The 18890-nt window shown below is 35.2% G+C and overlaps 1 protein-coding gene across 1 annotated transcript in view; it reads right to left on the minus strand.

Moving 5' to 3' along the window:
* The window catches only part of LOC149805539 (ubiquitin carboxyl-terminal hydrolase 45-like), a 39648-nt gene extending 22039 nt beyond the window's left edge, over nt 1–17609 (minus strand). Inside the window, exons 1-10 of the mRNA XM_089934343.1 lie at nt 17449–17609; nt 15609–15738; nt 15123–15208; nt 10489–10629; nt 5699–5802; nt 5124–5209; nt 2750–2869; nt 1681–1769; nt 935–982; nt 246–383 (exon numbers count right to left, since the gene is read on the minus strand). Coding sequence (XP_089790469.1) covers nt 246–383; nt 935–982; nt 1681–1769; nt 2750–2869; nt 5124–5209; nt 5699–5802; nt 10489–10629; nt 15123–15208; nt 15609–15738; nt 17449–17601 — 1095 coding nt within the window. The 5' untranslated portion in view covers nt 17602–17609. The remainder of the gene's footprint in view (nt 1–245; nt 384–934; nt 983–1680; nt 1770–2749; nt 2870–5123; nt 5210–5698; nt 5803–10488; nt 10630–15122; nt 15209–15608; nt 15739–17448) is intronic.
* Between the last annotated feature and the right edge of the window lie 1281 nt (nt 17610–18890).

Below are 18890 nucleotides of genomic sequence, written 5' to 3' on the forward strand. Positions count from 1 at the left end.
TATTCAAATAGTAAAAAGAGTTCTTTCCAACCCAGTGTCTCACCTTCATCCCTCTGTAGATGTATATCTGACTTATAAAAATTAAGTTGATGATGAGACCTTGACAGTATGACACCCATGTCGTATCATACTTTCACATGTGAGACAATAAAAACTTGTCAACCTAGTAGAAATCCTACATAGAAGACAAAATGAGGATATGTAGAATAATTCATGCATTAAAAAGACAATCTTTAAATCCATACCAAATCCATAATATAATCATCCTCATCTCTACTGCTGGAGTTGTCACTGATGTATTTCTTGCCAGGCAGAAAGAGTGGTCCCCCTTCTATGTTCCTTTCCATCAAGAGGTTCTCCAGACTGTTTGTCTGAATCAAATTCTGAAAACAAAATGTCAGCATTATTTATTCATCAACAAATAATTTAATGGATTTCATGATTCTCTCTTTAGAATAGATTAGAAATATGCAAATGAGCCAGTATGAACAAAAAGTAACAATCATCTCCTTAGATAAGTCATTTGCATGTCACTGCAGCCTATTGTGCTGTTGGATACTTACAAATTGTATCAGAGGAAATTTAATTAATGAATTCTGATAAAGACACCATACCTAAAAGACGGTGGTACATAATCAATAGGACAATATTAAAGCTTAAACTTTGAGTCTAAGATTTTGTGTTACCGCTCAAACTAAATCTACAAAGATTATGTCAAACAGAATAATTCCTTCTGAATAAAGACAGACTTCAACACAGATTAATATGGACAGAATTTATAAAAGTGGGGGGTGAGTGAAAAAAAGGAGAGATAATGATCTAATGGATCAAGACAAAACCTGTTTTACTCAAAAATGCATTATTCAACAGTAGTAAAGTAAAGGACAATATATTAGTTTGTTGTTTCCTTTTTCTTCTTACAAATATTACTCACCTGCATGGCTGCATTGAAGTAACATGTGTTCCCCACATTACGCAAACCCTGCAAGTATTAAAGTTAATAGATTTCAATGAACAGTTTGTAGTGTTTCATCAGACAATTTCAAAGTTTGGCCTAACAAAGCAATTTTAGTATTGAGCTCATCAATAACATATCTGATAATTACTACCCATCACTTGTTAGTTTTAGGGGTGTATAAAATGTTTTTAATTACTTTCGCAACTTAACAAATATGTTTACATCTGCTCTTCACACTCAATGAATCTGGACAAACTGTTTTATTATTAAAAAAACTGCCAATCAGCAGAAGGTGTGTGTGTGTGTGTGTGTGTGTGTGTGTGTGATTTTGGATTCTTAATGTAGCATTAACAATTTTTCAGTCATATCACTATGATGTCTGCAGTGTGACAGTTTTATAGTGATGTCTAGCACTGGGGCATCATGCCACAGACATGTAGCATGATGTCCCACCCAGTCATATTATCCTGACACCAGGCCAACCAGCCCTAACATTAACCTCTGAAGGCAGAGTGCCAAGCGAGGCAGCTGTTAATACCATTTTTGTAAGTCTTTGGTATGACTCAGCTGGAGATCGAATCCATGACCTTCCACATCCGAGGCAGATGCTCTAACCACTAGGCCATGGGAGTGGTATTCAGCAGAAGACATAATAAACATGTTGATAAATAATGTTCTTGTTAACAAAGAGGTTCTTTAATGAAACAAATTTGGTTCCATACCATTACTTTCTGGCTTGATGGGCCCTTGTTCTCCTGTGAGGAATAAAGATTGAAGGATGCAGTTGGAACCGATGCTGTATGGGCTGTAACTGGGAAAACAGAAAAAGGAATATAAAAAGCTGGTTACCAATCAACTGTACAACTAGTATACATCTCTCTCTCTCTCTTTATCTGTATATATATATATATATATATATATATATATATATATATATATATATATATATATATATATATATATATATATATTTCACCTGACAGTGCTAACAATATATATATATATATATATATATATATATATATATATATATATATATATATATTTCACCTGACAGTGCTAACATGGCCATAATTGGAAGTGTTGGATGTGCATCACAGATATACCATCTCTATCAGTCTCTTAAACTTGTGGGTTCAGTTGTGCTAAAATTTTATAGATGTAACAAATAAAGTGAATACATGAAGGCATGTTTCGGGAAGAAGTTCTTGTGGAAAGGATTTCTATATCACTTCAAAATAGAAAATACAACGGCAGGTCATTAGTTACCTCTGCTACATAATTGTCCGTTCATATTCATTTAAAACTTTCATACTTCCCACTCCAAAAAAGTTTATTGCATCATGAAACAAGAAATCACTGATTATGTAGCCAATCTTTGCTTTTACGAGTCTCAAACAGTCATTATAAACATTATGATACAGAAAATAATATAGACAATCTTGCTCCTTTTCTAACTAAAGATTTGTTTGCAATCTGTTGTACTTACATTTGAACTTTGAATCATGTAAAAATTTAAAATTTGAATTTTAATCAGCACTATATAACATGAACTGTGCTGATGCACCAAAAACTACCTACATATTTACCTCCCCTACATACTCACCTACCTACCTACTCCAACAGACCATTTAAGGCAAAAGAAAGCAAAAAAAAGATCGTTCTTCTAATAATCTGTTTGAAAAAGCTACAACCACCCCTAGAAGCCATATTTTATTGGATGAGGTTCATAGGATTTGAGTAACCTTTGAGCAACAGCCTGCAGGACAAAGTTCATGCATCAATAATTACCTTGATTTGCCACTACAACCGAGGCCATGCAGGAGCATGCAGTATAGACATCACCAATCCATGCCATAACTTTCCGAGTTAATGAGCCATTTCTGCCCTTTAAAGAATCAACACTGGGGACTGCAAAAGGAAAGAGAATAAAAAAGCAAGCTTAATGGCTGAATGTGTGGAATAAAATTAATCAGCGTGAAAATCCTGCCTTCATATTTGTTATCATTATATTAATCCTCATTAAATTATGCACTACAGTATGAATACCCAATGTTGTGGCAAACTGCATCATGATGATATCAGCTTAAAATCAAACTTTCACTGGACCATATCATGTTGGTTCTCCTTCTATGTGCTCCAAGATGAAGCAAATGAAGTCCATTCCTCTTCTGGGGATCTCATACTGACACATCTTGCTGGAGATAATGGTTGGGATGAAAATAATTTTATTCAAGTCACACTCCAAAAACTGCTTCTTTAATTTTGCATTTACAAACTTATGGCACAAGATATTAAGAAAGATACCAACACTGTATGGATAAAAATTTGTCATTTTTATCAATGGTTATAAATTCTTCATAAATAATTGATAAATAATCCATAAAAAATGGGTCTTTCTAAATCAAAATGTTTTCAACTTCAACAACTGCTAAAAAATTTAAAAAGGACATCTATACATGAATAGTATACAAATACTATTAGTGTTATTTTTCTTTTTCTTTTAATAGCAAGTGTGAGAAGGAAAACAATCAGCAAACACCATCAACAAATTGATCAAGGACAGAACATGTCATCTGACATGGTTAACATATCTCCTCATATGCCCTTTGCAGACAGTGCCATTGGTGTTCAATTAATATTCAAGTTTTTTTTAAGACCATTAGCAATCGAGTTTTATGTTAGAAGTCAAGCTCAATTTTACAGTTACAATTACTTACCTTTTACATTATGTTTGGCCTTTTATAAAACCACATCAGTCATTTGCAAGTGAAAATGCACATTGCTCTATTACATTCACCTGTGCTACATGTATACACACAAGGACACTATATGTCTTGGGACACCCTCAATTATTTTCAAAAGTAATATTTTATGACCTATACAAATTTGGACAATAAATTATAGCAGTTATATGGTAGTCTGCTCGTATGTAAGCAGCCCTTAATATGTATATGTTTATTGGACTTGATTTCTATCAGAAAACATGAGGCGAATAAACCCAGATGAAACAAAGAGCTCACAAATGAATATTGTGTTAAAAATTATAATTTATGTTAAGCCAAAACACAAGACAAAAATGAATAAATGTGGAAAGGTAATTCATGTGGCCTCCAATCACTAATGACCTTATCAACGGTGTGACTATATGTGGACTCCCCAACAGTACAAGCTAGTGTGAAAACTAATGCTACTTTCCAGTTGGGACTCATCAATACATAGTGCAAACATTTACATGTAAAAGTAACAATGCATAGTGCAGACCTTTCCTCAGTAATATCAATACACAGTACTGACCTTTACATACAATAGTATCAATAGCATAGTACAGACCTTTCCTTTGTAATATCAATACACAGTACAGACCTTTACATACAATAGTATCAATACACAGTACAGACCTTAACATACAATAGTATCAATACATAGTACAGACCTTTCCTTAGTAATATCAATACACAGTACAGACCTTTACATACAATAGTATCAATACACAGTACAGACCTTTAGATACAGTAGTATCAATACACAGTACAGACCTTTACATACAATAGTATCCATACACAGTACAGACCTTTAGATACAATAGTATCAATACACAGTACAGACCTTTAGATACAATAGTATCAATACACAGTACAGACCTAAACATACAATAGTATCAATACATAGTACAGACCTTTACATGAAATAGTTTACCACACATATTGATGGATGGTGTAATAATCAACAAGACTGACTTAGAACCCCTAAGAGGTATTAGAGATGATGTAATTTGTATCAGCAAAAGCAAAAAAAACTGGTAAACAATCATAGCCACCTAGCAGTGGTCAAGGGAGGTAAATGCAAAGGTTGGTAAGAATTTCTTCCCTTTGCCTTTGACAATTTTGTGTTTGCTTCTCTTCTTGTGACTGCTGGATTGGATAGCTAACAGAACATCTTCCTAATGTTAATGCAATCAGGTAATGTATTCAAAAGAGAAACTGACATCTTTGAGGCTGATTTACCCTAAACTGGTAGGCCAATAGTGCTCATAATTTACAGATCAATAAAATCAACATTACTGATTGGTTCCCGCTTTACTTTACACTAGATTATCTCTGTAAGGGATTGCATGAAGCCATGTGTTGGGAAGAAGTAATTTATAGTAATGAATCATCTTTACCTCTTGCTAACTTCTGAAGATGTTTCATGCATTTTTCCAGCCGCTTGCTTTGGACATCTGGGATCTCTTTCTTGCATTCAAGACACCTGAAAGTTTATGCTTCCATTTTTAAATTCTGACAGAAGTAAAGTCGATATATGTTTTCATAATAAAAATAAATCCTAACATTTGCTGACCCAAATTGTTTTTTTAAGTGGGTTAATAGGTATTTATTTCCTTTGAGTTTAGGATCTTCAGAAATAAGCATTACTCTACAGATTTTATTAGTCCAAGTTTAAATTTTTTAAAAATTCCAATACCAAGTTTGACTGACATAGAATCAAATTTTATACTCAGGCCCCACAATACAATCCAAATATGTGAATCCAACTTTCTTGTATTCTTGACATATTTCTGTAAAATTAGTTTTAAAAAACTCATAGTTAAAACCATTTTATTGCCAAAGTAAAGAGTCCAAAAATTATTTTATTGTTAAATGTCAGCTAATAACATACTGGTTAGGTAAGGTAATTTAAGCATTTATTGCAACTTCTGACATGCATGAAATGTTTTTGAAACACAAATAAATTTCTTACAAAACCATCCATGTAGTTGTATTGATGACCAGAGCATGAGAGCTGGAGCCTGCAGAAGCAATATGTCTCAATGCATGACTTCCTGGGGAGCTATTGCCACAACCCTGTTACAGATAACAGAAAATGATCATTAGAGTGAAATATATTCTTCAATAATAATTACCCATTCACAGTTATATTAGGAGTTTATCCACAATCTCACAAATCCCTTCCTCCCAAGTTAAAACAAAATGTCAGTCATGTCTTTGGCTCATTTTACCATCAGAAGTGATAAAAAAAAAATAACCTTATTTCTAAGGTAAGTTCAAACAAGAATTTTGATAGAGGGACTAGTGCCCAAACACAATAAACTGTCAATTACTACTGAAGACAATGTTTACCATAAGCTGCACTTCAAAGGCAAGATTGGGTTCTGTTGATGCCTAAAGATAGTCCAAAGAAGAAAGTTGAAGGACTGATTCCCAATGAATGGGAACCTGTTCTTGAAAATCAACGCAAGATTAATCACAAGTGAAACCAAACCACTCTGGTCCAAATGCCCATAGTCTGGAACAAGCAATGAGGTGTATTACCTCAATGTATCAGACAGCTAAAATAGCTAGAACCAATTCTGGTACCAGAGAGGGGTCACTGCAGCTACAGGCAGTGGAATGAAGGGTGTCTTGCAGCCACATAAGAACTCATGTGAAAGTTCACATGATGTATGTGTCTGAAAGCATAGAACAGTACCTCTGAACTGCAATGGGAGCTAACTAGAGCCCTATCAAGAAGCAAGTTATTTCTGGTACTGAAGCTTTTAACTACAGATCTATTTCTGATCCCAACACTATTAGAAAACTCTCCATTTATCTTCACAGGTTTTCAGTGTGCTAGGTCTTTTTGCCTGACAAAGTCTGTTCACCTCTAGTTCTAAGAAGAATTTCTTTCTGAGAGTTTGCTTGATGGGAACCAGACAGATTCAGCATCTCCTGGATTGGATAGAAAAACTGTATTCACAACTGCCTGACCTGGTGAGGAGAAAACAAGATCTTCTGGCAATCTCTGAATGTAAACTTCAATAGTCAAGTGATCCATGACTTTCCTTGCTTCAGGGGAGCTATTAGGATTTGATGGCATTCAAATTCAACACATAATTTATTTCCCTAGAATACAAAGTGAAAATGAAATTATTGCAGACACAAGTCCTAATAATTAAAAGTTCTAAAAACTTTAGCAGATATCCAAACTGAGTCCAATGCTGAAGTGTTGATGTGTCTATGATGCCCTGTATAATGCTGATGTGCCAAATCTTTCGTTGAAACGCTGTTATATAATTCCAGTTTGAATTCACTATAAATCCCAGTGAATGTATATGTCCAAGAATAATATTTTTTTATATTTCCTGAGAAAAAAAATCACTAACTTAAATAATTTGTAGAAAAAAAAATCCAGCTCAAATGAACACTGAGCACAATAATAATACAAACTGATTCTGCTAAAACCTTAAGCATGAATGAATATTTTTTCCAGTAACAAGATTATATAGTCTTCTACTTGACCTCAGGTCACAATTAGCATTTTTTATTTTTTTAAAAACAAAAAACACTACCTAATTGAAAATAACCTTCCAGAAAGTTTTTAATGTTTTGCAAAATAAAATGTTAGTTGCTATTAGAAAGTCTGTTAATAAAATTATAGTATATAATTTAGATAATCTCAGGTACACCAGGCAAATTGTTGGAGAATCCTAATAAGCTAGACCCAGATCCAAATACACATATTTACTTCTATTATTAATGATCCTGATATTAATGGCACAAACACAGAGAATATGCTAGCTATGTTTTAGTTGTTTACAGAATAAAATATTAAAAAAATTAAAAAAATTAGAAAAATACTTCTGGTCAAGTAGAAAAGAAACTTGATTTTGGACAAAGTCCAACATACAATGTTACATTACAATAAGATACAATGAAATTTTTAAAAAATAGTAAAAGCAACAAACAAAACAATGCAATTTAAGTATACATAAAAATAGATCTATGAATGTGAAAGCTATTACCATGTCTACTTCAATTAACATGACTAATTTCTTTTTAACTTCATTGAAAAAGATGTTTTTTGATGCATTTTTATTATGTTGATCTAGTATCATTTACTATTTTACTAAACAAACGGAACACAGTAGCATATTTTTATTACTAAATATGTACCAAAGGCTCAACTAAATCCTAAAATAAAACAATGAATCAATCGCACTTTCTCAAAACTTGTTTTAGACAGTTCCATCCAATGCAACACTTTGTCACATGTGGAGATAATCCATCTGGTTTAAATTGGCTTAAGGGTACATATTTTCTGTTCAATCTGAGAGAACATCTGTATTCATTTTCACTTCACTGAGCAATCACCTGACTATGACAGATAAATCAGGGGCTGTCAATTATCAACACATGGAGCTAGTTCCTTTAAATGAGACAGCATTTTACCATGATGTACAGTACAAATATCAATAAGTACTGCGTTGTTGTGATTGCACTATGGGGCACAAAGCCATGTACAGAGTTTCTGTATCAGATTCTGGTTGATAAACTGCAAGAGGAATCTTCAGGTTCACAACAGTAGGAAATGTTACTTCAAGTTTCCATCTCTTTGGCCGTTGTGTTAGCGACAGAGTGAAAGCTGAGAAAGTGAAACTAAAATTTGACAGAACTCTTCACATATGGAGAAAACATCAGGTTTGTTTTGACAAAAGCTTGGTGTGCTACCATTTTTGGGGGAACATAATCTCTAAATGTAAATGGCTTCACCATTTTACAATAATCTTTAAGACCACTAGAAAACCTAAATGAAATCTTAATTGCAAAACTAAAACTAAGCATATTTTCTTGAACATACATGATGTTGACCACTATTTTGAATCAATATGACCATCCATTCAAGGAGAGTAATGACACCAAAATTTTCAGGGCAGCCATACAGGATGTACAACTGATACCTTTTTCATTAAGACCAACCATATGTTGATTGAAAAATCCATTTGGGAGAGGAATAGAAAACAATATCTTCAAAATGGACACCACAGTGGCCATACTGAGTGTCAATCTTATCATTTTAATTTAGCACTAACTAGACACAATAAGAACTATTCTGATGAAAACCTTGTGTCAAAATGTTTAATATGATTTTCAAGATGGCAACCATGGTGGCCATACTGGATGTCAGAAAATCACCATTTTAATTTAGAATCAACAAAATATGATAAGAAGTCTGCCAATAAAAACCCCACATTGATATGACACTGCATTTTGGAGGAGCAACAACAAGAAGATTTTCAAGACATCAGATGTATAACATTTTCCATTTGGAATCAACCATACATCATAAGATGTCTTTCAGTAAAAGCACAATGTCGATATGACCAGGCATCTACACTAAGTAGTGATAATAAGATTTTCCACATTATCGTTCTGGTGGCCATACTGGAGGTCAGGCTTACACCAACCTCGTTTATGACCAATCATAAGAAGTCTTTAAGTGAAATTCAGATACCGTATTTAGGAGAATTATTGCCACTATAATTCAAATAAACCAAAGGGGACATAGGGGGAAAATGGACAATCCAAAGTCTTGATGAATTCTGCCCAGTGGAAACAGCAGATTCATATAGACATTTTTCAGGAAGTCAAATCTGGGGTTTTCCACGCCAATATTTAATGCATGCACAATCAATGTAGGGCAACTTTTAAGCGATTGTCATGAACATAGTGTATTTTTGTGAAGAAAGGTTCAAACAAATTTTTTAATGTTTGACATCTGTACACCCTTCACAGAAATAGTGTATTCAAAAATCATGAGTAAATAGTTCAGTAATCTGCCTAAAGCACAAAAAGCATCATAGAAGACTACAATCAGATACCGAGCCCAATCTGAGAAGCCACACATAGCTGATAGTACTGTAGCAACTGGCCATTGCCAATGTATCACAGGGTGAGGTTAACTCATTATTGTTATCCATATTTTTTCACGCAAACTAAGGAGAGAGAGAGAGAATAAATTTCTTAGCCTATCCAATGTATCATGAGCAGTTTTGGGATTCACATTCATTCCCATTTAATTTATTAACTAAATGGCAAATCTTTGAGGAATCTGCTTAATATGTGATGTGCCACCTTTGGTGTTCATTGTTTGCATCTAATTAGACAAGTTGACTTGTTTATTTTCAGATTATTCATTACCATGCAGTCATGGGGGGGGGCGGAGTTTAGATGACAGTCACGATGCAGTAACGTAAAGCAATAGATACTGATTTATTGTTAAAAACACTTGACGAAAATGTACATTTCAACTCTTATACTTGTGTGCTGGCATATTATTGTTTACTACTATCTGCGGCGATCTATAATGACAAATGTTCTATTCATGTAAGAAGTGTAGGTCACTCAAGTTGACCTACATCAAATGTGCATGACCTTACCGGATGCGGCTATGGGATAGGTTTGGAGTGCTAAAAATAGTATCTGAAAATGATATATACTGCAATTACTTCACTAGGTTATAATAATTTGGTATCATTTTTATAGCAATTACCTGATATCCACTCGACTAGGTCATAATAATTTAGTATCATTTTGTAGTAAATACCTGATATCCATTCCATTAGGTCATAATAATTTAGCATCATTTTGTAGCAATTACAGATATCCACTCCACTAGGTTATAATAACTTAGTATCAATTTATCATGATTACCAGATATCCACTACATTAGATCATAATAGTTTAGCATCATTTTGCAGTACATGTAATTACCTGCAATCCACACTGCAGACAGACATATATGGTGGTGGTCTCTGACATATAAAGCAAATTGTCAGACCCAGTGTCCTCTTCTGTGATGTCATTACTGACCAGGCCAGTCTTCAAGGAGCTTAATACTTCATTGGCACATCCCTGTAATAGCAAAAGAAAGTGTATCTGATTTGTACACTGCAAAAGCATTAACACAACTATGCAACTGGGGGTAACCATTCCAATTTCAATCAATTAGTGCTGTGGATGATGTAAAGTAAACCGTCAAACAGTGCTACCAAAAACTTTGGCTAAAAGAATGAAATTTCACTTGCTCAAAAAATGAATTAAAACTGCCCAGGCTAGCGTATTGTACTCGCCAATGCATGGAACTTTATGTATACTGCACAATTTGCCTTTCGAAAGACTTTAGACACATGAATTCAGATCCTGGCTCAATAATTAAACCCTTAGAGCAGAGTTGATGCCTTCTACATGGAGCCACCAATCAAAATAAGCATTGTTATTGCCTTCTACATGCAGCCACCAATCAAAATACACATTGTTAATGCCTTCTACATGCAACCACCAATCAAAATAAGCAGGGTTAAATTTTGCCATGTAAGTTAAGTTTACCATTCAACATAGGCATAAACATGTGTTACCAACAAAGAAAGTTGGTACTCTGTGATCTTAAATACTGAGTAAGACTTTAATGTTTATACATGGAAACAGCTTAGTTTAATTTACTGAATGTGAATGTTTACAAAATCAATAACTGTGTAATCAAATCAGAAGATGGCTAAGTGACTCTGGAACAACCCATTCCAATTAAGTGATATATATCCATGTCTCTGCTTAAGCACACAGTTTAACACAAATTTTATGTTAATTCTTTTTTCAACGTATGACTCACAGTATTTGGTGCTGAATGTGGCACTGATACAAAAAAGGCTGAAGATCATGAGAATTACCTGTACTACTCACTGGAAAACATTACATATTAGACTGATATTGCTTACATCGTGTAAATATTCCATGCAGCAATGATCCTAACTGAATCATATCATTGTAACAGGTAAACAACATAAAAGACAAATGTTACAAATGTATGCTGAGTGAGTACTACACATTATTAACGGTTTACATATAAACAGCCTAATTACATTAGATATCACATTTCAAACTTTCAGTATTTACTTCTCTTATCTTTTATACTGACAGACCACTTTGGTGGCCTAGTGGTTAGTGCATCCGCCTCAGTAGCTACGATGTCGTAGCCTCAACTTGATTTGTTGTGGTACGAGTAAGGGTACTAATATTAGTACTACCGCCTCAGATGTGGGAGGTCGCAGGTTCAAACCCCACCAAGTCATACCAAAGACTTATAAAAATGGTACTACCAACTGCCTCGCTAGGTGATCAGCTTTAAGAGGTTAGTGTTAGGACTAGCTGGCCTGGTGTCAGGATAATGTGACTGGGTGGGACATAATGCTACATGTCTGAGGCATGATGCCCCAGTGCTAGACATTACCATAAACTGTCACACTGCAAACATCATAGTGATATGACTGAAAACTTGTTAAAGCTACGTTAAAAATCCAAATCACACACACTGTCAGAGACTCCAAGATATTCGGATCGCATCGAAAAGACACGAGGATATTCTGAACGGAAGTAGTGGAGGAAGGGATTCGCTGCTTTGGAAATTCGGCTCACCTTTTACAAACACTTCACGTCACAGTTAAAATGAGCTTTTTACTTTTCTATTCATTTAGATTATTACTTTATGTGCAAAGTTTCGAAATTATATGAACTCTATTTAAATTCAATTCTTTATTTAAAAAAAATGTAAGGAAACTGCAGAATGTAAAATTATGTTACAAGAACTGAATTTTATGATCAGCGTGAGTGATGACTGATCAGTAATTAGTCTAATGATCTATCAGTTTGGAACATCGAAGGCAATCATGTTATGCATACATCCAACATACGCCTATAGCTGCTTTCATATCAGTCTGATTTGGCCCAGATCTCCACTGTCTTACGTGAAGGCAGGGAAGATCTGATTTTACTCAGATTGCTTTGATACCACTTGGAATATTTACGAAACTTAGGGTCACCAAGAATTTGCGAAAGCATCTAACATTTTTGTTTTCATTGGTATCTTATTGGTCAATCATACCATTTATTTAATAATAGAAACAACAGATGTAGTCCGAATAGATTTCAGTTTGTTTTGGGGTTTTTTCAATAGCGGGGGGGGGGGGGTCACAGTGTTTCTGGCGAACAGTAGTATCTTTTATTTTTTTCTGAAAATTACTGCGATGATATGCATGCGAGGTTTATATTTGTCTCGCATAAATTACCGTGTCATTTGAATAACGCCAGGCATTGATCATCAGTCATCAGGTATTTTTATTGTTTTTTGTTGTTACAAGAAGATCAGCTCCAAACTTCATAAGTTCCGGTGTTCTTTCAAAGGGATTATTTCAGTCATTACAGGAAAGCGGCTATAGTATATGCAAGATTTATTTATATATAAAAATTAAAGATTTTAACAACGTGCAAAAAACTACGTACCTTCAAAACTGAAGATTTCTCAACTGAAATATTTCAACGAGTATGGGCAATTTTACCTTCTGCAAAAACTTATGTTAAAACATTTATTTGATTGACCTAAGCAAGATATCACAACAATGTAATGAGGCCATGTTTTGGAATTATTTTGTTGGACTATAAACATGCACACGTTTCCTTCCAGGTGGTTGGCGTAGGGAATATATCAAAAATTACGAAGTAATTCGCAAGATAGCAGAGGTGGGTACAAAGTGGCGATGGTGGTGACAGATCGCCTACATTCGCTACGTTGATTTCAATCCTACGGATCGTACTTTAAATGTTTTTTTTTTTTTTTTTAAGTTTCTTGTAATTTAATCCATTAAAAACCATAATGTTTTACATGTTACATCCATTCATATGATAAATCCATGAATTCCATTACAGGTCACATAACAGTATAAAATAGTTCATAATGATCTGATGCACAATGTTAATTCACTGCATCTTACAAATATACAATGAAAATTAAGTCCACATTTTTGTGATTCACAGTATCCTATAAATGTCACTATCTTAATGCAATCCGGTAAAAAGTTCAAGAAATCATCCTCATTGTCAGATAAAGTTCTGAAATTCTCCATTGTGATCTAGTCATTGCAAATCGCCCAACTCCATTTTCCTTGGCATCACAGTCATATGTGGCTGTTTATGTAGACATTTAACTTGAGCTCTGTAAGTAACACATCGATAATACAATATGTAAAAATATATTGAAGGATGCAACTGAACACATGTCAATTGTGCGGAAAGATTACAAGGAGTTGGAATAACTACCTTCAGTTACTTGGCATTACACAAGTTATCAGATGCGAGGCTCAATCAAAGGTTTGGCATGTGGGAAAATAAAGAGGAAGCTGTCTTTGCAAGCTAAATGTGATTAAGGTAAAACATTCACTGGACAGTGTAGAACTCTACACAGCACTGAACAAGTACATGTACTTAATCTGAGGTTCAATCAAAGGATTGTCAACTTGAAAACAATTGAGTGCCGTCTTTAAAAAGCCAAGGTCTTGTTGGGTCACATACAATGGCAGAAATATCACTTAGAATGATGCCCTGAACTTTGGAGAGCTCAACCCTCTGGGCTCCTACCAAGGGTTCCACTCCACGTACTCCTTGCCTACTTGTTTACGTTCCCCTAAACCACATTCTTGGATCCGACCGTGAGAAGGGCCTGTATACGTCGACTTGACAAAGTTTATCATCATAATTCAATTTAGTATTTTATCAATGCATTTAAAATCATTAATGTGTTTACCAATTCATTTGAAACTATGTGATATGCTGTAATTGAACTGTAATTCAAGCAACTGTTCTCCATGCAGATTTGTTATTTATGAATTTACACAATACCCACACGAGACAGCGAGAACTTGGCAAACAAGTTTAGCGATGAGATTCTCTTGTTATTTTCTTTCTAATGCGCGACATTAATTTTATTCACTATTTCTTGAAAATAGAAGAAAAAATGTTCTTGAATTTAAGCTACCTTATTTTAATCAGTTTCGATAAGCTGAATTCTCTCAGAAAAAAACAACAAATTTTTAAAAACAAAATTCAAGTTTTACAAAAACTTTGTTTTAAATGCAACCCCCACATAATCAAGAATGTGCTCAAAGTGGTAAGAAACATCCGTGTCATTTGTGACAATGGACAAAAGCGTAACTAAGCTACATTAAATAAGTCAAATAAAAATTGTAAGAAACAGAAAAAGTACAGCTGAAAATAAAGCTAATAAACATGAAGCATAGAAAGGCAAGGAATAAATTTGACGGAAAAATAAATTTAACTACAAAACCGAGTTTTGGGTCTACGGCACTTGCACCAGTGGTTCCCAACCTTTATTAGTCGCGAATCTAAATAGAACAACATTTTTTTGTAGCCTCACGATCCAGGTTCCACAGTCTGATAAGTTTTGCCACCCTCAAAAAAAAAAAAAAATCCTGGCGAGCCTGCAGAAATCTTCGCGACCCTGATTTGGGTCGCGACTGGGGGGTTGAGAACCACTGATTAACACAGTAGAACCTACTTACTGTGCATTGTCCAAACGCCTGTTGCTGCAAGCCCTTTTTCATGGCAGTGTAATTGATGGCTTTTTTAGCATGTGCACATCCAGAAACTAAAACAGAACATGGGTAAATATTGCTAGACAGAATGGTTTCCACATATATAGTGATATGATGAGCATGTATATTTGCAGGATACATATATTTAACGACTAAATTATCGCGAATGAATTGACTAAATTGTTGTGCATCCCTCATTCATACCAACATTTTGTTTTGGACGAGTCCATTGGTCATCTATGATCAGATATTTCGTTCCCACTCCATAATGCTAGACCACCAATCTTGGCACAGACATGAATTTTAGCTATGACTGCACAGAAATACAATGTTCCCTGTTCTAAGAAATGTGACATATTCTGATTAATGACTGATACACCTAGTGTTTTTTTTTTTTTTTAAATGAAGATTAATCAAATGCACGGTGACACTGATTGTGAATAAATATAGTACCTGCAGTTGCATCATTTTTCTTCCTCTTTAGAATATTGTACGTACACTTCTTTCTCATGCGTATATGGGTACTTGCAAATTCTCTTTCATCAAACACTCTCACCGAGAATGTGGCAACGGGTTCAAACAACTGCAAGAGAAAAATAAATAAAAACAGCATCAGAGTTACTTCAGATGATAAAGTAAAGTTCTCCGTCAGTGTAAAGATCCTGTGTGTGCGGCAGTTCCTCGTCGATGTTGTCTATTAACAATAAAAACGGACCGTGTGTAGTGTCTCGATAAGTGCACTTAAAGCGGGATAAAAGCACTTTCCAGGGAACAGTAGTTGTATCGTAACACAATGTTACTGGTATTTCTTTCTTTTCGTAGAAAAACTATAAATGCATGACTCCCAGGCAACTTTTAAAGCAATTTAGTTTATATGAATTAAATGTTAATTTGTTTCAAGCAAACCAACAGAAAATGTATTGATTCAACTTGCAAAAATGGTTTCATTACAAGCAGGGCCGACGCCAGACTATCTGGCGCCCTAGGCAAGGTTAGATTCTGGCGACCTACACCCACCCCCACGGAAAATATCAATTTTAAGATTTAATTACGTCCTGAAAGTTTCGTATACGCGCGATTTTCACTCACTCATTTTGCTTGTTCCGGTCAGCCTGGTGTTTCGGTCAGACTGAATCTACCCGATTATTTGTCACTGTATGAAATAAACCAGGATAAAAAAAAAACAATACTCAATAAAACTTAAATTTATTTATTTATTTTTCAAAACTGTTGTTGATTTGGAGAAATGCGCCCCCTGAAATCAGCGCCCTAGGCGGCTGCCTAGTTTGCCTATATGGTAGCACCGGCCCTGATTACCAGTGCAACACGGTGCACAATAAGCAAAGGCAGGGTGGATCTCCAAGCTATTTCGTACAAGAGGAGGCACTGCTTATATAATGCTAGGATGTAAAGTCGGGATGTAACATGAGCCAAAGATCATGATAAATATGGATACTATCCACAACTGTCAAGGATCATCCATTTGAATAAAAAAGGAACTCCAGTTTCACGGAGAATCATAGTATAACTCAAGCACAGGCAATACAAGCATTGTACAAGACAGAAAATCATATAAACAGATAGGCTTTGTATAGTTTTCGAACGCAAAAAGATATGTACTGGACCATAATTCCATGAGCATCAGACCAAAATCTAATTTTGCCATTGACGTCTCTACGTATGCTCCAAGTGGACTTTATAAAATGGTTGGACAGCCATCGGTTTTAAAATGTATAATTTGTATGTTGACGCCCTTGACTCTTGACGGTAAAAGAAAGAGGCACACACTCGTCAAATTACTATATTGAACAGAAACGCAGAAGGGGTCCTAAAGATCATCTACACGCCACTGAAACATACAGAGACTTCAAATCAATGCTGTTTTGAAGTGACGAACACTAGTCACAATGCATTTAAGGTTGGAACAAATGTTGAATGTTAAAACAAGTGAAATCCAACATAAAACAAATTTTCATGCTGCGTTAGTGTTTTAACATAGGCCATAACATTTACTTTAGCGAGGAAGCTAAAATTCTTCTTTTTTTTCGATATGAAAGTCTTCAGATTTGACTACACCACGTTAAGCCACAGTTTATTTTTTAAAACTTCAAAGTAAAAGAGGATAGAGGATATATTAAAGTTGTTCGTGTTCGCTCGTACAAGGACAAAGAAGGGAAGCAAGAACTCACGACCTTCATCAAACATCGATATAGGCCAGATTGTTCAGACCAAGCAACCAAACCACCCCGTCAAGTACATATAACAATATAACAATGCTTGAGTTGGCACAAACCTGGAATATAGCTGGTTCTGGTGTTCCATACCATTCCACATCATCATCATAATTATCTTCATCATCACCATAATCATCAACATCGACAGCCTCCTCAAAGCAGCAGTGGGATACAGAGGCCACTGTATATCTGAGCCTTCCAAGAAAGGCCATCTTGTTAAAACGTTATATAGACCATTTCCGATCAAATGCAATGTAAATGCATCTTCTGTATGCGTGTTCTTGATGGTAGCTATGACGTGACGTCATGGAAACAATTACATCAAAGCAATCACGTCACGCCGAAAATAACGTGACCTCTACACATGTATTGTCGATGTCACATGATTCTTAATCGCAATAAAGAAGTTGGGGTACGCAGGTTACTCAGACCGGGGGGTGGGGTGGCACAATGGCGATCATAAAAATCGTAAGGCGCAAAAAGTAAGGAACGCCGTTCCCACAGCATTACGCCCCTATATACGGGGGCCCGAGTGGCCGAGTGCACTAAAGCGCTCTCCGTTACGGATCACTGCCATCTCACCTATGTCTGCGTGGGTCGTACGCCCCTACACCAGCAATGTTCTAAATTAGTGACACTCCTACTGACACTCCTACTTTGCTACAGAGAACAGCGTTTTGTCATTTGTCAATCACCGACCGACCTTTCCCTCCTAAATAAAAGTTTTGTGATAATCGCCCCGGTTACACTGAGGTGGTGGTGAATTACTCCAAAACTTTGCCGGGCGCTTAAAGGGGGAGGGAATTGCGGTTTCCATCCTTAACCTATCGCACAGCAACTGAGTGAAGCACATCTCTAATTATCTGTTAATAATCCAGCACATTGACAATCACTCAACATTTTACTCTTCGTTAGAGCTGTATACCCAGTATCGTATCATTGAAAATCACTCAACATTTTACTCTTCGTTAGAGCTCAATACCCAGTATCGTATCATTGGCAGCAACATAACTTTTCGAAATTAGAACTAATAAAAGTCAAATGTTATCATTATATAAATAGTTTGATATGGTTATTTTCATATTACATCCATTTAAAAAATGTGATGATGCCTCAATGCTATCGTATGTTTTATGTTGTTATTTTCTTACGCGTAGAACTTGTGTAATTCGGTTCGACATATCACATCACAGACCTCATTAACATCGTAGTAATGCGCTGTCTTAACAAAACAATAGCTCGTTGCTCGAGACATCTTGGTGTAATACTTACAACATGTAAAAATTATAACTGTTATATGTTTGGTCCGTAAGTGTGCCTCTGTGTGTGTGTGTGTGTGTGTGTGTGTACGTGCGTGTGTGTGTACGAGACATATTTAGATGTATTGCGCTGAGATGATTTAGATTCTCATAAAACATCGTAAACAGAATGACCCTTAGGAAAATGTGAGGAAATAATAGTACCTGATGACTAATATATGTATGTTGTATGCGCTAAGCTA

This window comes from Sinohyriopsis cumingii, chromosome 2 (genome assembly GCF_028554795.1).
Source record: "Sinohyriopsis cumingii isolate HCF-2022 chromosome 2, ASM2855479v2, whole genome shotgun sequence".
In the NCBI taxonomy this organism is placed as follows: domain Eukaryota; kingdom Metazoa; phylum Mollusca; class Bivalvia; order Unionida; family Unionidae; genus Sinohyriopsis; species Sinohyriopsis cumingii.